At 41.3% G+C, this 15,502-nt stretch overlaps 1 protein-coding gene across 3 annotated transcripts; it reads left to right on the top strand.

Moving 5' to 3' along the window:
* Window positions 1–235: 235 nt before the first annotated feature.
* On the top strand, window positions 236–13,781 carry LOC117510605 (Rieske domain-containing protein-like). 3 transcript variants are annotated; one of them, XM_034170394.1, is made up of 4 exons: window positions 236–279; window positions 10,741–10,973; window positions 11,141–11,175; window positions 13,197–13,780. In XM_034170394.1, exons 2-4 carry the CDS (start codon window positions 10,769–10,771, stop codon window positions 13,482–13,484), a joined length of 528 nt encoding a protein of 175 aa, XP_034026285.1. In that variant the 5' UTR covers window positions 236–279; window positions 10,741–10,768; the 3' UTR covers window positions 13,485–13,780. The 3 variants fall into 3 exon arrangements, with proteins under 3 accessions (XP_034026285.1, XP_034026283.1, XP_034026284.1); XM_034170392.1 differs by lacking the exon at window positions 236–279 and adding an exon at window positions 989–1,114 and having other exon boundaries at window positions 13,197–13,781; XM_034170393.1 differs by lacking the exon at window positions 236–279 and adding an exon at window positions 10,025–10,667.
* The last annotated feature ends 1,721 nt before the right edge of the window (window positions 13,782–15,502 follow it).

Raw genomic sequence — 15,502 nt, 5'->3', positions numbered from 1 at the left:
AACACAAAAAAACCCAAAACAAATGATAGTACAGTCACTTGCCCAGTTCCGGATCACTGCTGTAGTTTTTGTGCCGCCGAATCTCGTAATCAGCACGAATAAGCTAATACTTGGTACCAATGGAAAGATTGATGTTTTGTCTACAAACGACCACAAGCTCGACCGGATCCAGCCGTCCTTTTGATCAGCAGAGGAATCAAAACATCCCGGTGTGCGCGCTTTTTCTGACTCACTCATTCCTGCAAGTTTTAAAGTAACGATCTCTAAAACGTAGCAAAGGTGAGTTAGCCGTTCGGTGTTTTTTGGTTCTAGAGTGGGAAAATACTTACTTGGGTAGAAAATGTCAGTGTGTTATGTCTTGCTGTTTAATTGCTGCGCGCATTTATCTCCGACGCGAAAATCTGCCAGTTCCGGATCACTGAAGCAGCAGCCTCGTGTCTGTAGTTGTGATCCATGTGGACTTTGGGGGTCATCTCAAAATGACGAATGGGCATGAATGTGGGGGCTTTTACTTTTTAATTCGGGAGAAATCTCACCTCCACACTTCATTTTTTTGCTCGTAAAAACGTATAACGGCGCTTTTCGAAACGAAGTAAATTATCATTTAATAAGTATTATTTCTATCACTTTGTGTTCAAAACACATTCTCGGGCACAGTGTGTATCATTCTGCATTAGAAGCGCTCCAGCCAGATGCCAAGAATGAAACCAAAGTGACGCAGTGTCGTGATCCGGAACCGGCAAAAGTGATCCGTTTCTGGCAGATGTTTGAACCACACATAATGTGGCTTCACACTTTAAGTAGAAGCGCTACTCCACCCAGAGTTTTTTCAGCTAAATAACATCCAATACCCAATACAGCAATACACAATTAAAGGACATTCAGTTGCATTATGGCTCCGTATAGCGGGACTTTAAAAAAGATGATCCGGAACTGGGCAACCGTCTGTAGCGTCTCTCTCATTGGCCAATATAACTCACGTGATCATTTAGCTACGTCGATTGGACGGAAGCAGACAGTCGGACGGATACGTGGCGGGGTTTTTGAGCGAACAGCGTCGTCCTTAGAGCTCAGTGTTTTGCTGTATGACAACACGGTTTCAGTTGCATAAGTGGTAGGAAATTTAGGAATTCTGATTACTGTAATTGGTTGCCTGTGGGGTAAGAGGGAAGTGGTTGTGGGGATATCCGCCGACGGCCTGTATAGGCCCGGTACTTCGGTGTGCCAACACCACTTTTCTTCTCTCTCGCCTGTGTGCTAGCGTTAGTGTATTTGATTACCTATGTCACGTTTAGGTCTTTGTGTTCATCATGCCTCCTCATCAGGGGTGGTGACAGGGACAAGTTAAAAGTATTAGGAAAACGGGAGAGATCAGATGTTTGGGCGATGCCAGGAATTTGCTATTGATCCGATACCAAGTAAATACAGGCCCAGTATCGCCGATATCGAGACCGATACTTTTTCATATTAAGCTTCATAGATCCAAAGGATCCAAAAAGACCTAGGATAGAATTTCGCCAAACACTGTACGTGACAACAAAATACTTTATCACAATCAACATTTTTGTTTAAAAAAAGGCTGGGCTATTCGCATGGCAGCTGTGTCCATAACTCTCATTTGGCTATTCGCACGGCAAGACTCTGGTACGTATATTCGCACGGCAAGACTCTGGTGGCAAAACTTGGAATTGCTTGTATAAAACAAACATACTGCATTCAAGCTGTCATAACTCATTAATATTTTTCGATTTGATTTTTTTATTTATTTTATTTTATCTTTATTCGGCCGTGTCCATAACTCTATCTCAACTGTGAAGGTCTTGCTCCTAATGCTGCAACTGTGGGGAAGTCATATGGCATCATCTAAAGTGTGTACTAATTTCATAAAAGCTAAGCAAATTCAAGAGGTCAAAGAGCAACACAAAATCTCATATGCTGATGCTGTAAAGAGGGTGGAAGGAGGGGTCCGTCCCGTTGCTGCAGCTGGCTGTGCTGTGAATGAACCTGTACTGCACCATACGTCCCCAGCCGTACCAGAACCCCAGAACTGTTTTGTGGTCCATAAGGAGGCTTTTCTGGCCTTTATGGTTGATATAATATATGGAGCTAGAGAGAGAAAAGGTCAAGATCTGATATTATCAAGTGTGTAACTGAGGCTGCTAACAGATTTTTGGGGCTCAAAAACTTTGCTCCCCAGACACTGCGTGAGTTCATGAAGACGAGTCGGGTGAGCCTAGTTGAAAGGGAAGTGGAAATGGAAGGGGATGATGTAGAAGATGGTGCCTTTTGATGTGTTTTCAATTAGGTTGTTTAAAGTAGACCTGCATTGAAATAAATGTCAGATTTCGGAAAGAAATAGCTGATATGTATTTATAAGACCCTTGTGAATGCAGTAAAGTAAATCTGTAAGCCCAAATTTGTAATTCAGCGGAGAAATCTCGTTTAAAAATGACAATTTGCAGCTAAAATTTAGCCCTCTGTGAAACAGCTTGTACAGCTGTATCATATTCCATGACGTCAGGGACAAGATGACGCGCTCCAGCCTTCAGTCCGATCCGCATTGAAATGATTTTATCTGTTAGTAATGTTACTTATACACGTCCTGGTTTCAACATCCAAAAGTAAGCTGCAATTAATGTGAGATACAGATCTGTGTGCTCAGATCAGCAACGACATCGACAGCGGGCGCCGTTCTTCCTCTCCCGCTCTCTGCCTCCACTGCGGCTTATTAAGTCTGCGGGCTCGATAACGAGCTCGTTAACCGCCGACGCGGGCCACTCACACCGCCCGTGTCTGCTTTGCAGCCGGTGTTGTGCTAGATTCAGCGCACAACACCGGCTCACCTATCTGTCTACTGAATGGAGCTGCAGCACACTTGGCACAAGTCCTGAGACTACGCTCGCTGTTTTAATGCGAAGTGGCCGGTACACCCTGTTGCTGCAAGGCAGACTTCTTGCGGCCAAATCCACAGCACCGCACGTCTCGGCAATCGGAGCCCCAGAGCTCCATGGACGCTGAGAGAGGTTTATATATTTTTAATGGACTGGGATTCTTTGCGGGTCTCGCCTCCATATCCTGCGATGGTACCGGAGGCGAAAGACAGTAGATTTTCATTGTGACACCACTCAATCAAATGGGCGTATGAAAAGTCCCCCAAAATAATTTCAAGCACAAATAAAGAATGTTGTACTCACCAAACGTGCCGCAAGACAATATGAAGTTTTTAAAAAAGTAGATCCTTCTGTATAAGACAAGGAAAAAGGTGCAGATGCAAACTGACGTAAACCCACAAATACAATTGGCGCAATGCATGCTGGGAGAGGGTCTTGTCCGTGACGTCTCGGCAGCGTCCATGATGAGAGGACAATTTGCGGAGGGCTAAATGTTAGCTGTAAATTTGTCATTTTCAAATGAAGATTTCTCCGTTGAATGCAGATCTGGGCTTGCAGATTTACTTACTACATTCAGAAGGATCTCGTGTAAATGTAAGTCATTTTTTGTTCAAAAAATCTGACTGCCATTTTTTTCAGTGCAGGTCTCTTTTAATCTCTTTCTTATGGTTTGTATTTGCAGTGGAATGCAGGAAGCCTCACTGCAAATGGACAGGAATTCAAGAAATTATTAGGGACTGTCAGTCAAAGCCGGATTTTATTTGTGTCCAAGAAACATGGCTCAAGCCTAACCTTGATTTTTGTTATACCAGGTTATGTGTGCCTCCATAAGGACAGACCTGATAGGATTGGTGGTGGATGTGCCACATTTATCAGAACAGGTATCCAGTACAAATGCTATGAGCGGGAGGGGTCATTTGAGTGTCAGATAATTAAAATTTGGTCTAATGGAGGTTGGTTGTCTTTGGTTAATTGTTACAATCCATGTAACACCGTTGATTTTAGCAGAGGTTGAGGATATTTTAGCAGAACTGGTTCATCTGTGGTGTGGGTGGGGAATTTTAATGCCCACAACCCATTGTGGGGAAGTCAGGAAAGGATTCAAATGGGGCTGTAATCGAAGATTTTCTCGAGGTTGCAAACTTAGTAATTATGAACATGAGTGCACCAACTCGATTAGATATCATTCAGGCAAGGATCATGTCTGGATCTTGCGTTTACCTCACTAAGGCTGGCACAGGCGGGAGTTGGGAAGTGTTGGAGGACTCACTGGAAAGTGACCACTTTCCCTGTCCTCAGCCGGTTCAGTGGGTCAGTGTCAGTGGATCTGGGGAAAGAATTGCCAGGTTTAATTTTTCCTCTGGCTAACTGGGCTCGAATTCAGTGAGGGTACAGCGGCAAGTGTAGAAGGCATTGATAGTGATGGTTCAGTGGATGAGTTGTGTGATTCCTTAATGATTATGAAGTTGGCATCGGAAATAATCCCTGTAGGAAAATTTTGGAAATCGTGCTATCGTTCCTTGGTGGAATAAGGAGTGTGATAGGGCAGTGAGAAAAAAGAAAACAGGCTTTTGCTAGGGTGCGGAAGTACCCCCCACACTGGAAAATGTTGTTGAATTTAAGTGGTGTCGAGCAATGGCAGGAAACAATAAAAGCAGAAAAGAAAAATATGCTGTAGACAGTGTTGTAGCCACCCTTGGTCCAGACACCCCCTGTTCAGCAGTTGTGGGGCAGGATCTACCGATGTCTGGAAAGTATGTGAGCTCAGCCATGCCAGTTCTTAGTGATGGGCATAAGGAAGCACTTAATTGTACAAGAAAAGGCAGACTTGTGTGTTAAGACCTTTCAGGATGTTCATAAACTCAAGGTATCTAGGAGAAGACATGCTTAGGCTAAGGGAGGTGCTGCTGGTGGAGAACAGGTTTAATTAGCAGGAATACCGAGACGGATAGCCCGTATAATTTATATTTGTCTTATAGAGAGTTGAAGATACTATTCATGCTGGTGCTAACACCACTCCAGGGCAAGATGGAATTTGCTATAAGCTGTTGCAGCATCTGGATGAAGGGACAATGCATGGAAATTTTAGCACTGTTTAATTATATCTGGGAGGAAGGACATTTGCCAAAAGCTTGGAAGCGTGCTATTGTGGTCCTGATACTGAAACCAGGAAAGGATCCGTCCTCTATCCTCGTCTTACAGGCCAGTAGCATTGACATCTGTGTTGTGTAAGGTGATGGAGAGGATGGTAACCAAATAGACTTGTGTATTTTCTTGATACCCTTGGTTTTTATTAATTACCAGAATGGGTTTAGAGGAGGGAGGAGCACTATCGATTCAGTGGCAGTATTAGAAAGAGATTTAGGAGAGCTATTATAAATAAGGAGGCTGTACTTGCTGTTTTCTTAGATATAGAAAAAGCTTATGATAGTATGTGGAGGGAAGGATTACTTATAAACTAATGATGCAGGGGTCCGTGGGAGATGGTTTCATTGGATTAAGAATTTTCTAAGTGGTCGATCAATTCAGGTAATTGTGGGAAGTGTGCTTTCAGAGCCAGCAGGAATAGATAGCAGTACTCCACAAGGGGCAGTTATAAGTCCCATCTTATTTAATGTTATGATTAATGGTATCTTTGAAAATGTTGATAGTAGGTTTGGCAAATCTCTCTTTGCTGATGATGGCGCCATCTGGAGGAGTGGGAGGAATTTTAAATGTGTTTTCTCAAACACAAAAAGCCTTGGACCAAGTTGTGCAGTGGGCAAATAAGTCGGGGCTTAAGTTGTCCGTTGAAAAAGTAAATTTATGATTTTTGGGTTAAAAATAAAGATTCCATCCGAGAGCCTCTGCATGTACGGCTCATCGATTGAAAAGGTTAAAGTTTTCAAATTTTTAGCGGTGTGGTTTGATGAAAAGCTGATCTGGAAAACACATATAGGGAAAGTAAAAAACAAGTGTGAGAAGGTAATTAACATCATGAGAAGTCTGTCAGGCAGTGGATTGGGGAGCAGAGAGATGCACCTTATTGCAAATTATAGGGCCATGATTAGGTCCATTTTGGATTATGGGTGTGTAGTTTTTGGGAGTGCTTCCAAAACAATATTGTGCTATCTGGACCGTGTCCAAGCCAGAGTCTTGAGAGTCTGTTGTGGGGCCTTCAGGACTACACCTGTTCCAGCTCTGCTTGTGGAGATGGGAGAGAGCCCTCTACAGTTAAGAAGGGGAAAAACTGGGGGTGCATTATTGGGTTAGGGTCACTGGGTCCAGCAGTAGCTTAGCGGCTAATGTCTCCTGGATGAGTGCGGGGAGTTCAGCAGGAAGCAGGAAAAAAGCAGGGTTTATTAGCCATATTGTGAAGGTAGCAGGCACTATGGGGCTTCAAAAGGACACTGTTGTGAGGTTAACGTGGGCCGTCAGTGCCATTCTGGCGCTTGCCTGAGCCCGAGGTAAATGTTGAGCTGATGGGCATGAATAAAGGAGCTGCTGCTTGGCACCTTGAAGTGTATTTACGTGAGCAGGAGGATTCTATTCTAATTTACACCGATGTGTCTGAAGGACGACAATCACAAAAACCTGGCTTTGCGATGTTCATTGCTGAACCACAAGTTATAGAGTGTGCATGTGACTGATAACCTTTCTGTGTTCTCTGCTGAGCTTCTTGCGATCTTGTGGGCGGTGCGGTGGATAGAAGAGCATCGGTCCACACACTCCATTATCCTCTCTGATTCTGCAGCTGCATTATTGGCCTTTAGACATAGGACATCTGAGGCGTGCCCTGATATACTGTTTGAGATTTTGTGCTGTCTCTGACAAACTGAGAACAGGGACTCTAGTGTCCTGTTTGTTTGGGTCCCTGGGCATTCTGGTGTTGTAGGAAATGAGATAGCTGACGCATTGGCCAAGAATCACTTTGCAGAGGCACTACTGACTTTCACCTTGCACTGGGGAAGCACGAATGTTATAGTATATGCAGCAGATATCTCCAAAATCAGTGGCAGGAAGAATGGAGGGGGAGCACAGGGGTAGACTTATTTTTCTTCGAAGCCATATTATGTGTGGTGCAAATATTTGCCAGATCACGACACTCTGTGTCACTCTGGGGACATTCCTGGCATCTGGCTGGAGCCTAGCACTGGTACCACAGTCTTATACAAAGAGACTGGTAGCGTGTTTTTGAAAACATGGCTGTGATTGGTCCATCTGATACGTCGGCCGCTATCGGCTATCACGCCATGCTCTGTGATTGGCTGTGGTGTAACCGCTGAAAATGTAAGTTGGTTCCACTCCTCCAGAGACTGTGATACCATAAGTTGGTTCCACTCCTCCAGCCAATGCAAAGGAGTTGGTATCGGGTTGTGTGGTCACGTGACTTTTAGTCAGGATTCTGACATTTTTCTGATTGGCTGAGACATGCCGCTCTCTGATTGGCTGCAGCCTTTGTTTACAACGTAGCACTGGTACCACAGTCTCTGGAGGAGTGGAACCAACTTACATTTTCGGCGGTTACGCCACAGCCAATCACAGAGTGTGGCGTGATAGCCAATAGCGGCCGACATATCAGATGGACCAATCACAGCCATGTTTTCAGAAACACGCTACCAGTCTCTTTGTATAAGACTGTGGTACCAGTGCTAGTGGTACCAGTGCTATGTTGTAAACAAAGGCTGCAGCCAATCAGAGAGCGGCATGTCTCAGCCAATCAGCAAACTGTCAGAATCCTGACTAAAAGTCACGTGACCAAATAACCTGATACCGACTCCTTTGCATTGGCTGGAGGAGTGGAACCAACTTAGCTGGAGCCCTTCTAATGCAGAATGATACGCACTGTGCCTGAGAATGTGTTTTTAACACAAAATGATTATAAATTATACTTATTAAATGAGACTTGACTTGTTTCGAAAGGCACTGTTATGCGTTTTTACAAGCAAAAAATTAAGTGTTTTTAAATACCTTCAAACCTGCATTATTTGGTCCATATATGGTCAGTAAAAAGTTGCTAATTGAAATAAGTTTGAGATTCCTCTGCTGATCACAAAGATGGCTGGATCCAGTCGAGCTTGTGGTTGTTTGTAGACAAAACATCAGTCTTTCCACTGGTACCAAGTATTAGCTTATTCACACTGATTACAAGAAACACGGCGCAAATACTACAGCAGTGATCCGGAACCGGCAGTGATCCAGAACTGGGCAAATGACTGTACAAAAACATTGGGACTTTTTTGTCTGGTGACTGCAAATATCTGGTTTATACGACGATGGTTTAGATGAGTTTTACTGTACAGTAGTGTTCAGAATAATAGTGCTATGTGACTAAAAGATTAATCCAGGTTTTGAGTATATTTCTTATTGTTACATGGGAAAACAAGGTACCAGTAGATTCAGTAGATTCTCACAAATCCAACAAGACCAAGCATAAATGATATGCACACTCTTAAGGCTATGAAATTGGGCTGTTAGTAAAAAAAAAAAAAAAGTAGAAAAGGGGGTGTTCACAATAATAGTAGCATCTACTGTTGACGCTACAAACTCAAACTATTATGTTCAAACTGCTTTTTAGCAATCCTGTGAATCACTAAACTAGTATTTAGTTGTATAACCACAGTTTTTCATGATTTCTTCACATCTGCGAGGCATTAATTTTGTTGGTTTGGAACCAGATTTTGCTCGTTTATAGTGTGCTTGGGGTCATTGTCTTGTTGAAACACCCATTTCAAGGGCATGTCCTCTTCAGCATAAGGCAACATGACCTCTTCAAGTATTTAACATATCCAAACTGATCCATGATGCCTGGTATGCGATATATAGCCCACACCATAGTAGGAGAAACATGCCCATATCATGATACTTGCACCACCATGCTTCACTGTCTTCACTGTGAACTGTGGCTTGAATTCAGAGTTTGGGGGTTGTTTCACAAAACTGTCTGCGGGCCCTTGGACCCAAAAAGAACAATTTTACTCTAATCAGTCCACAAAATATTCCTCCATTTCTCTTAGGTCAGTTGATGTGTTCTTTGGCAAATTGTAACCTCTTCTGCACATGTCTTTTATTTAACAGAGGGACTTTGCGGGGGATTCTTGCAAATAAATTAGCTTCACACAGGCGTCTTCTAACTGTCACAGCACTTACAGGTAACTCCAGACTGTCTTTGATCATCCTGGAGCTGATCAGTGGGTGAGCCTTTGCCATTGTGGTTATTCTTTTATCCATTTTGATGGTTGTTTTCTGTTTTCTTCCACGCGTCTTCATCGCGTTTTCTTCCACGCGTTTTTGCCCATTTTAAAGCATTGGAGATCATTGTAGATGAACAGCCTATAATTTTTGGGCCTGCGTTTAAGTTTTCCCCTCTCCAATCAACTTTTTAATCAAACTATGCTGTTTTTCTGAACAATGTCTTGAACGTCCCATTTTCCTCAGGCTTTCAAAGAGAAAGCATGTTCAACAGATGCTGGCTTCATCCTTAATAGGGGACACCTGATTCACACCTGTTTGTTCCACAAAATTGCCGAACTCACTGACTGAATGCCACACTACTGTTATTGTGAACACCCCTTTTTCTACTTTTTTTTTACTAATAGCCCAATTTCATAGCCTTAAGAGTGTGCATATCATGAATGCTTGGTCTTGTTGGATTTGTGTGAATTACTGAACCTACTGGTACCTTGTTTCCCATGTAACAATAAGAAATATACTCAAAACCTGGATTAATCTTTTTAGTCACATAGCATTACATTATTCTGAACATACTGGTACATGGGACTGAAACAATAAATTTACTTCTCAAAATTTGAAAGTCTTTCCATCCCACACAGCGACTTTATTTTTCCAGTTTTTTTTTCTGTTTAGATCTGCAAGGGACTCTGTACATCTCTGAAGCCTTGCTGTGGACTCTTTGTGCATCCAAATGCACAGCAACCGGCAATTACAGCGAATAATAACTAACATAGCTGGATTTACATGCAGACACATTAACTAGCCACGTATTTTTTGCCCCAAGATGGTACATGACTTACGTGAACGATTTTTTTTTTTCTGAACTCGTCTGTCGTTACTCTCTTTAATAAAGGGACACAAATCAGACTGCGCCACCGGTGTGTCTTGCTGCTTTCGAAAAGTTCTACTAGTTGCACCAATGCATAGTAGAATATGGTACCTTCCTGTATGCAAATTATCAAAAAATGCTAGCGGCAATTATCGGTACCATTTCCAGTTTTGTAGCCCATATCCCTTGAAGCAGTGGTGTCCAAAGTTCCAGAAAGGGCCAAGAGGATGCAGGTTTTCTTTACAGCCACTGACTCCACCAGGTGATTTCACTGATTAACATCACTTTGAGCAGATGGGATGAGTTCATCAGTGAAATCACCTGCTCCCCCATACTGTATATAGCCCTGTTACAATAAAATGTGCAATTCATTTTCCAGAAAATGTTTTAATACTATAATGTTTGATGTTTAAGATGTAATTTACAGAACTTGGTTCGGTGAGATGTCAAATGAAAGTTGAGCTTTTCAGACCTCGTCCCATGTCCTACAAGAACCAAACAAATTCATTATACACTGTAATATCAAATAATTCTTGAAGAATCGTATATCCTAAGAATTGTGAAGTGTATCAAATCTGCGCTGAGTAATTGTGATAATATCGAATTGGGAGATAATTGTATCATCAGATAAAGATCTCACAATTTGTGCACATACTCTGTTGATTGAGGCAAAAGTCAACCGGACATACTTCAAGTTAGAAGACACTCTTTGTAGTGTTATTGGGAGAGAAAAGGTAATTAACTCCTGAATCTGGAGCATTTAAATGTCTTGTATTTCTGTTTTTTACTTATACTTATCTGTTGCAGGAAATTGCTGGACGAAGTCTCCTGTAATATGTCTCCTGAGGAGGACACGTCTCGGATGTCCACTTCTTTCTCATGCCCTTCTCCCTCCTTCCTTCCACCTGACTCCCACTTCATTGGGAAAAAGGAGGAAATTATACAGGCCAGACGTGTGACAAAGCTGGTGAATGGATGCAGAGACGTGCTGGTCCTGTACCACCAGGGACGGCTACATGCCATGGACATGCGCTGTTACCGTAAGCTCTGTCTTCATGCTCTGTATCAACTTACTGGACTGCACAGATAAGCTGTGACATTCCAGATCTTTTTTTAAGTGTGACATTTCTGCGTTGCTCCACTAAATATTTGATCAAGTACAGAAGAAAATCTGTTGCTGATGCTCTCTTTTTCACCGACTGTGTAGATTCAGGTGGTGTATTAGAGCATGGAGACATTGAGGTGAGATGGCATCTGTTGTCTGTGTAAAATAGGATTAGATTGCAAAAAGAAAAATATTGGCTGTAGGTACACAGCCAAAATTGTGAAGATTCTCTAACAAACAGTAACCTTTTTAAATGATCACATTTTATTATGTTACAGCCTTATTCCAAAATGGATGAAATTCATTTTTTCCCTCAAAATTCTACACACAATACCCCATAATGACAATGTGAAAAAAGCTTATTTGAGATTTTTGCAAATTTATTAAAAAAAAAAACTAAGAAATCACATGTACATAAATATTCACAGCCTTTGCCATAAAGCTCAAATTGAGCTTAGGTGTATCCTGTTTCCACTGATCATCCTTGAGATGTTTCTACAGCTTAATTGGAGCCTACCTGGAGTAGACTGAGTTGATTGGACATGACTTGGAAAAGCACACACCTGTCTACATATAAGGTCCCGCAGTTGACAGTGGATGTCAGAGCACAAACCAAGCATGAAGTCAAAGGAATTGTCTACATATAAGGTCCCGCAGTTGACAGTGGATGTCAGAGCACAAACCAAGCATGAAGTCAAAGGAATTGTCTACATATAAGGTCCCGCAGTTGACAGTGGATGTCAGAGCACAAACCAAGCATGAAGTCAAAGGAATTGTCTGTAGACTTCAGAGACAGGATTGTCTCAAGGCACAAGTGCGGGCAAGCATGCAGAAACATTTCTGCTGCTTTGAATGTCGCAATGAGCACAGTGGCCTCAGTCATCAGTAAATAGAATCAGTTTGGATCCAGTAGGACTCTTTGTAGAGCTGGCCACCCATCTAAACTGACCGATCGGGGGAGAAGGGGTGACCAAGAACCCAATGGTCATTCTGTCAGTGCTCCAGCATTCCTCTGTGGAGAGGACAATGATCTCTGCAGCAATCCACCAATCAGGAATGTATGGCTCGTGGCCAGATGGAAGACATTCCTTAGTAAAAGCCACATGGCAGCCCGCATGGAGTTTACTAAAAGGCACCTGAAGGACTCTTGGACCGTCAGAAAAAAATTCTCTAGTCTGATGAGACAAAGCTTGAACTCTTTGGCTTGAATAGCAGATAGTCATGTTTGGAGGAAACCAGATACCATCACTACAGTAAAGCATGGTGGTGGCAGCGTCATGCTGTGGGGATGTTTTTCAGTGGCAGGAAGTGGGAGACTAGTCAGGATTTATGGGAAAGATGAATGCAGCAATATACAAAGACATCCTGGATGAAAACCTGCTCCAGAGCGCTCTTGACCTCAGACTGGGGAGATGGTTCATCTTTCAGCAGCATAATGACCCTAAGCACACAGCCAAGATATCAAAGGAGTGGCTTCAGGACAACTCTTTGAATGTCCTTGAGTGGCCCAGCCAGAGCCCAGACCAGAATCCAATTAAACATCTCTGTAGAGATCTGAAAATGGCTGTGCACCGATGCTCCCCATCCAACCTGATGGAGCTTGAGAGGTGCTGCATAGAGGAATGGGCAAAACTGCCCAAAGATCGGTTTGTAACATCATTCAAGAAGACTTGAGGCTGTAATTTCTGCCAAAGTTTCATCAACAAAGTATTGAGCAAAGGGTGTGAATATTTATATACACGTAATTTCTTAGTTTTTTTATTATTATTTTTTAATAAATTTGCAAAAAAAAAAAAAAAAAAAAACATTATTATGGGTTGTTGTAAGTAGAATTTCGAGGGGGGAAAAATGAATTTCATCCATTTTTGAATAAGGTCGTAACATACGAAAAATTGGATCAAGTGCTGTGAATACTTTCTGGATGCACTGTATACTTTTTACTTACAAAATGTAAAGACCTATTAAAAAAACCCTGTCATAGGACTTTATTTGCTCTGCACAATTATATGTTGTTGAAATTAGGTGTATGGATTTGAAAGCTGAATTTTTTAAAAAGTAAGTATTATATACATTTTTAAATAATTATTTAGAAGATTAAATATATATATTTTAACTGCTCCTCTTTCGTGTCATTAACTTGATGCTGTGCTGCTGTCAGGAGTTTGATGGACGGCTTTGCATTGTGTGTCCGTGGCACAAGTACAAGATCACGCTGGCAGAAGGGGAGGCGCTTTACCAAGCTGTGGACAATCCTGGGGCCAAACCCCTGCAAACTCACTGGCGCTCCAAAGGGGTCAAACAGAGAATTCACAGGGTCACTGAGGTCAGCGGGGATGTGTATGTAACACTGAACAGTTCCACTGAGGTCATCGAATCTGATACATACCAGACTGAGAAGTATAGGACTGCCTTTCTCAGTCCCCAGCTACAACGTACGATGAAGTAACATAGGACTGGTCTGTGATTAATATTTTTAAACTGAGCTATACAGACATTTGTGTGTGACTGTGCGTCATTTCTTCTTGGATTTGAGTTTGCTTCCTGTCTTCAGCAGAATTTTGATATGTGTAGTTTTGTGCTTTGTTTTGACTGGTGGCTTGTTCACTCTTACAAAATCAGACAATAGAGCATTGATTCAAGCAAGTCAGTTTGATATCATTTAGTAAATTAATACAGGATGCTTCTCAGTACACAGTAGCAAAAATAAATTGTAATCACCACATAATTACTTAACTAAAAACACTGCTTATTTTTGTCTGAGAATATTTTATTTTTTAACATATTTTGTATCTCAGCCTCTGTCATTTTACAAATAAACAAATTATGATCACAGAGGAAAGGAAGACTTGTCATAACACTCTTAGTTGATTAGGTTTTGGAACTTGCACTCACTCATCTTCAGCCACTTATCCGGGATTGGGTCACGGTGGTTTTGGAAGTCATTGCTTCAAATTTACGTATTTAAAAAAAACAACTTTATTTTAATGAGTATTGTAACTCGTACATACGAGGTCTATTAGAAAAGTATCCGACCTTATTTTTTTAAAAAAAATCATATGGATTTGAATCACGTGTGATTGCGTCAGACATTTGCTGAAAGGAAAGAAAATCAGGCAACACTTTGAAAACAACATGGAATGTGCTTTGAAAAAAACAGCATCACTGAAATATGCTTACAGTTAAGAAAACACTTTATTAATCGCTTGAGTGGAAATTACAACAGGACAAAAGGATAGAGAGTGTGGTACGGAAAAATAAATATAATAATGCGGTATCTAGTCCTGTAGAGATAAAGATGATGTCTGTAAAACAATAATGGATGTTTCTGTAATTTGAGGACCACGGTAATGAAAATACACTCAGGGCCAAACAATACTACCTTAGTTCATTTTGCTTCAGATGTTTTACGCCTCAGCCCACCTGCAGCGCTGTAACCACATTTGCTGTACATCCATGCTACTTATGTCCGTCACTTGCAACAAATTTTCTGCAAACTCAGTTAACAAATTAATTCCACATTTTTGGGGATTTATTTATTTCAGGTTTGTATTAAAACCTATTGATTTCAGGATTAGAAGGATAAGTTCCATGGATGATTCCTTTTTATCCAGTAAAGTGTTTATGAGCATAACAACTGATGCTGTACCTACCTACATTACATAGACTGATGCCAAGAACCTTGTTGCTTTTTGGGTCAGACAATTAGTTCTCATGACTGAAAGGTTTTATTTTTTTCTCTCTTTTTTTGCATTAAAATAAACTTTGTAAGCAACAAATATTTAACATGGGCTGATGTGTAAGTTGTTTGCTCTATTAACCCTTTATTTCCCCTCCAGTGAGTTACTAAATTTTATGGTATCCTCAGGAGCTGTGCTTTGCTGAGGTAAAAGTTAGCATTTATAAGGTAACTCTTGCTTTGGATCATAACACAATTAACACACCAGTCAGTTTTTCTGTCCACTGATATTCACGAAAGACCATTTATTTATAAGACATTTATAAGTGTAGTTAATTCATATGAATAACAAATTAAACCTAATCTTAATAAACATTATGCAACAAAAGTGAGTACGGCACCTCTCTCTGCAATATCACTTAAATGTCTAATGGTTCAAAACTGTATCACTGCACAATAACTGTCTCATTTGACAGGTAGAGTTTTTCAATTAAAAATAAATACATTAGGCTATACTGAAACTACAGGCCCCAAAAGAGAAACTCGTGCAATGGATTGCCATCAGAGTGTTTGTTGTTATTATTATTATGGCTTTTGCGACTGATACAATACTGTGCACAGAACATTAATTGCTATTACTATGTCATCCATTGTTATTTAAACTACCCAGTGTCACAGGTTCATGCACAAACCTAAGTTTTGAGGTTTGTCACAGTAACTCAACTGCAGCAATTTGTTGTTAGATGCCATCCTGTGAAAAAGCAATATGGTATCAGCCATATATATTT

Source organism: Thalassophryne amazonica, chromosome 5 (genome assembly GCF_902500255.1).
Source record: "Thalassophryne amazonica chromosome 5, fThaAma1.1, whole genome shotgun sequence".
In the NCBI taxonomy this organism is placed as follows: domain Eukaryota; kingdom Metazoa; phylum Chordata; class Actinopteri; order Batrachoidiformes; family Batrachoididae; genus Thalassophryne; species Thalassophryne amazonica.
This window is presented reverse-complemented; position numbering and strand designations above follow the sequence as displayed.

Bases quoted from the DNA above. Each gene is read 5' to 3' on its own strand.
- LOC117510605 (XM_034170392.1), top strand. From the start codon at position 1,086: ATGACAACACGGTTTCAGTTGCATAAGTG. The intron at 1,115-10,740 runs GTAGGAAATTTA...TATCTGTTGCAG, and splicing joins CGGTTTCAGTTGCATAAGTG to GAAATTGCTGGACGAAGTCT. The intron at 10,974-11,140 runs GTAAGCTCTGTC...CCGACTGTGTAG, and splicing joins CATGGACATGCGCTGTTACC to ATTCAGGTGGTGTATTAGAG.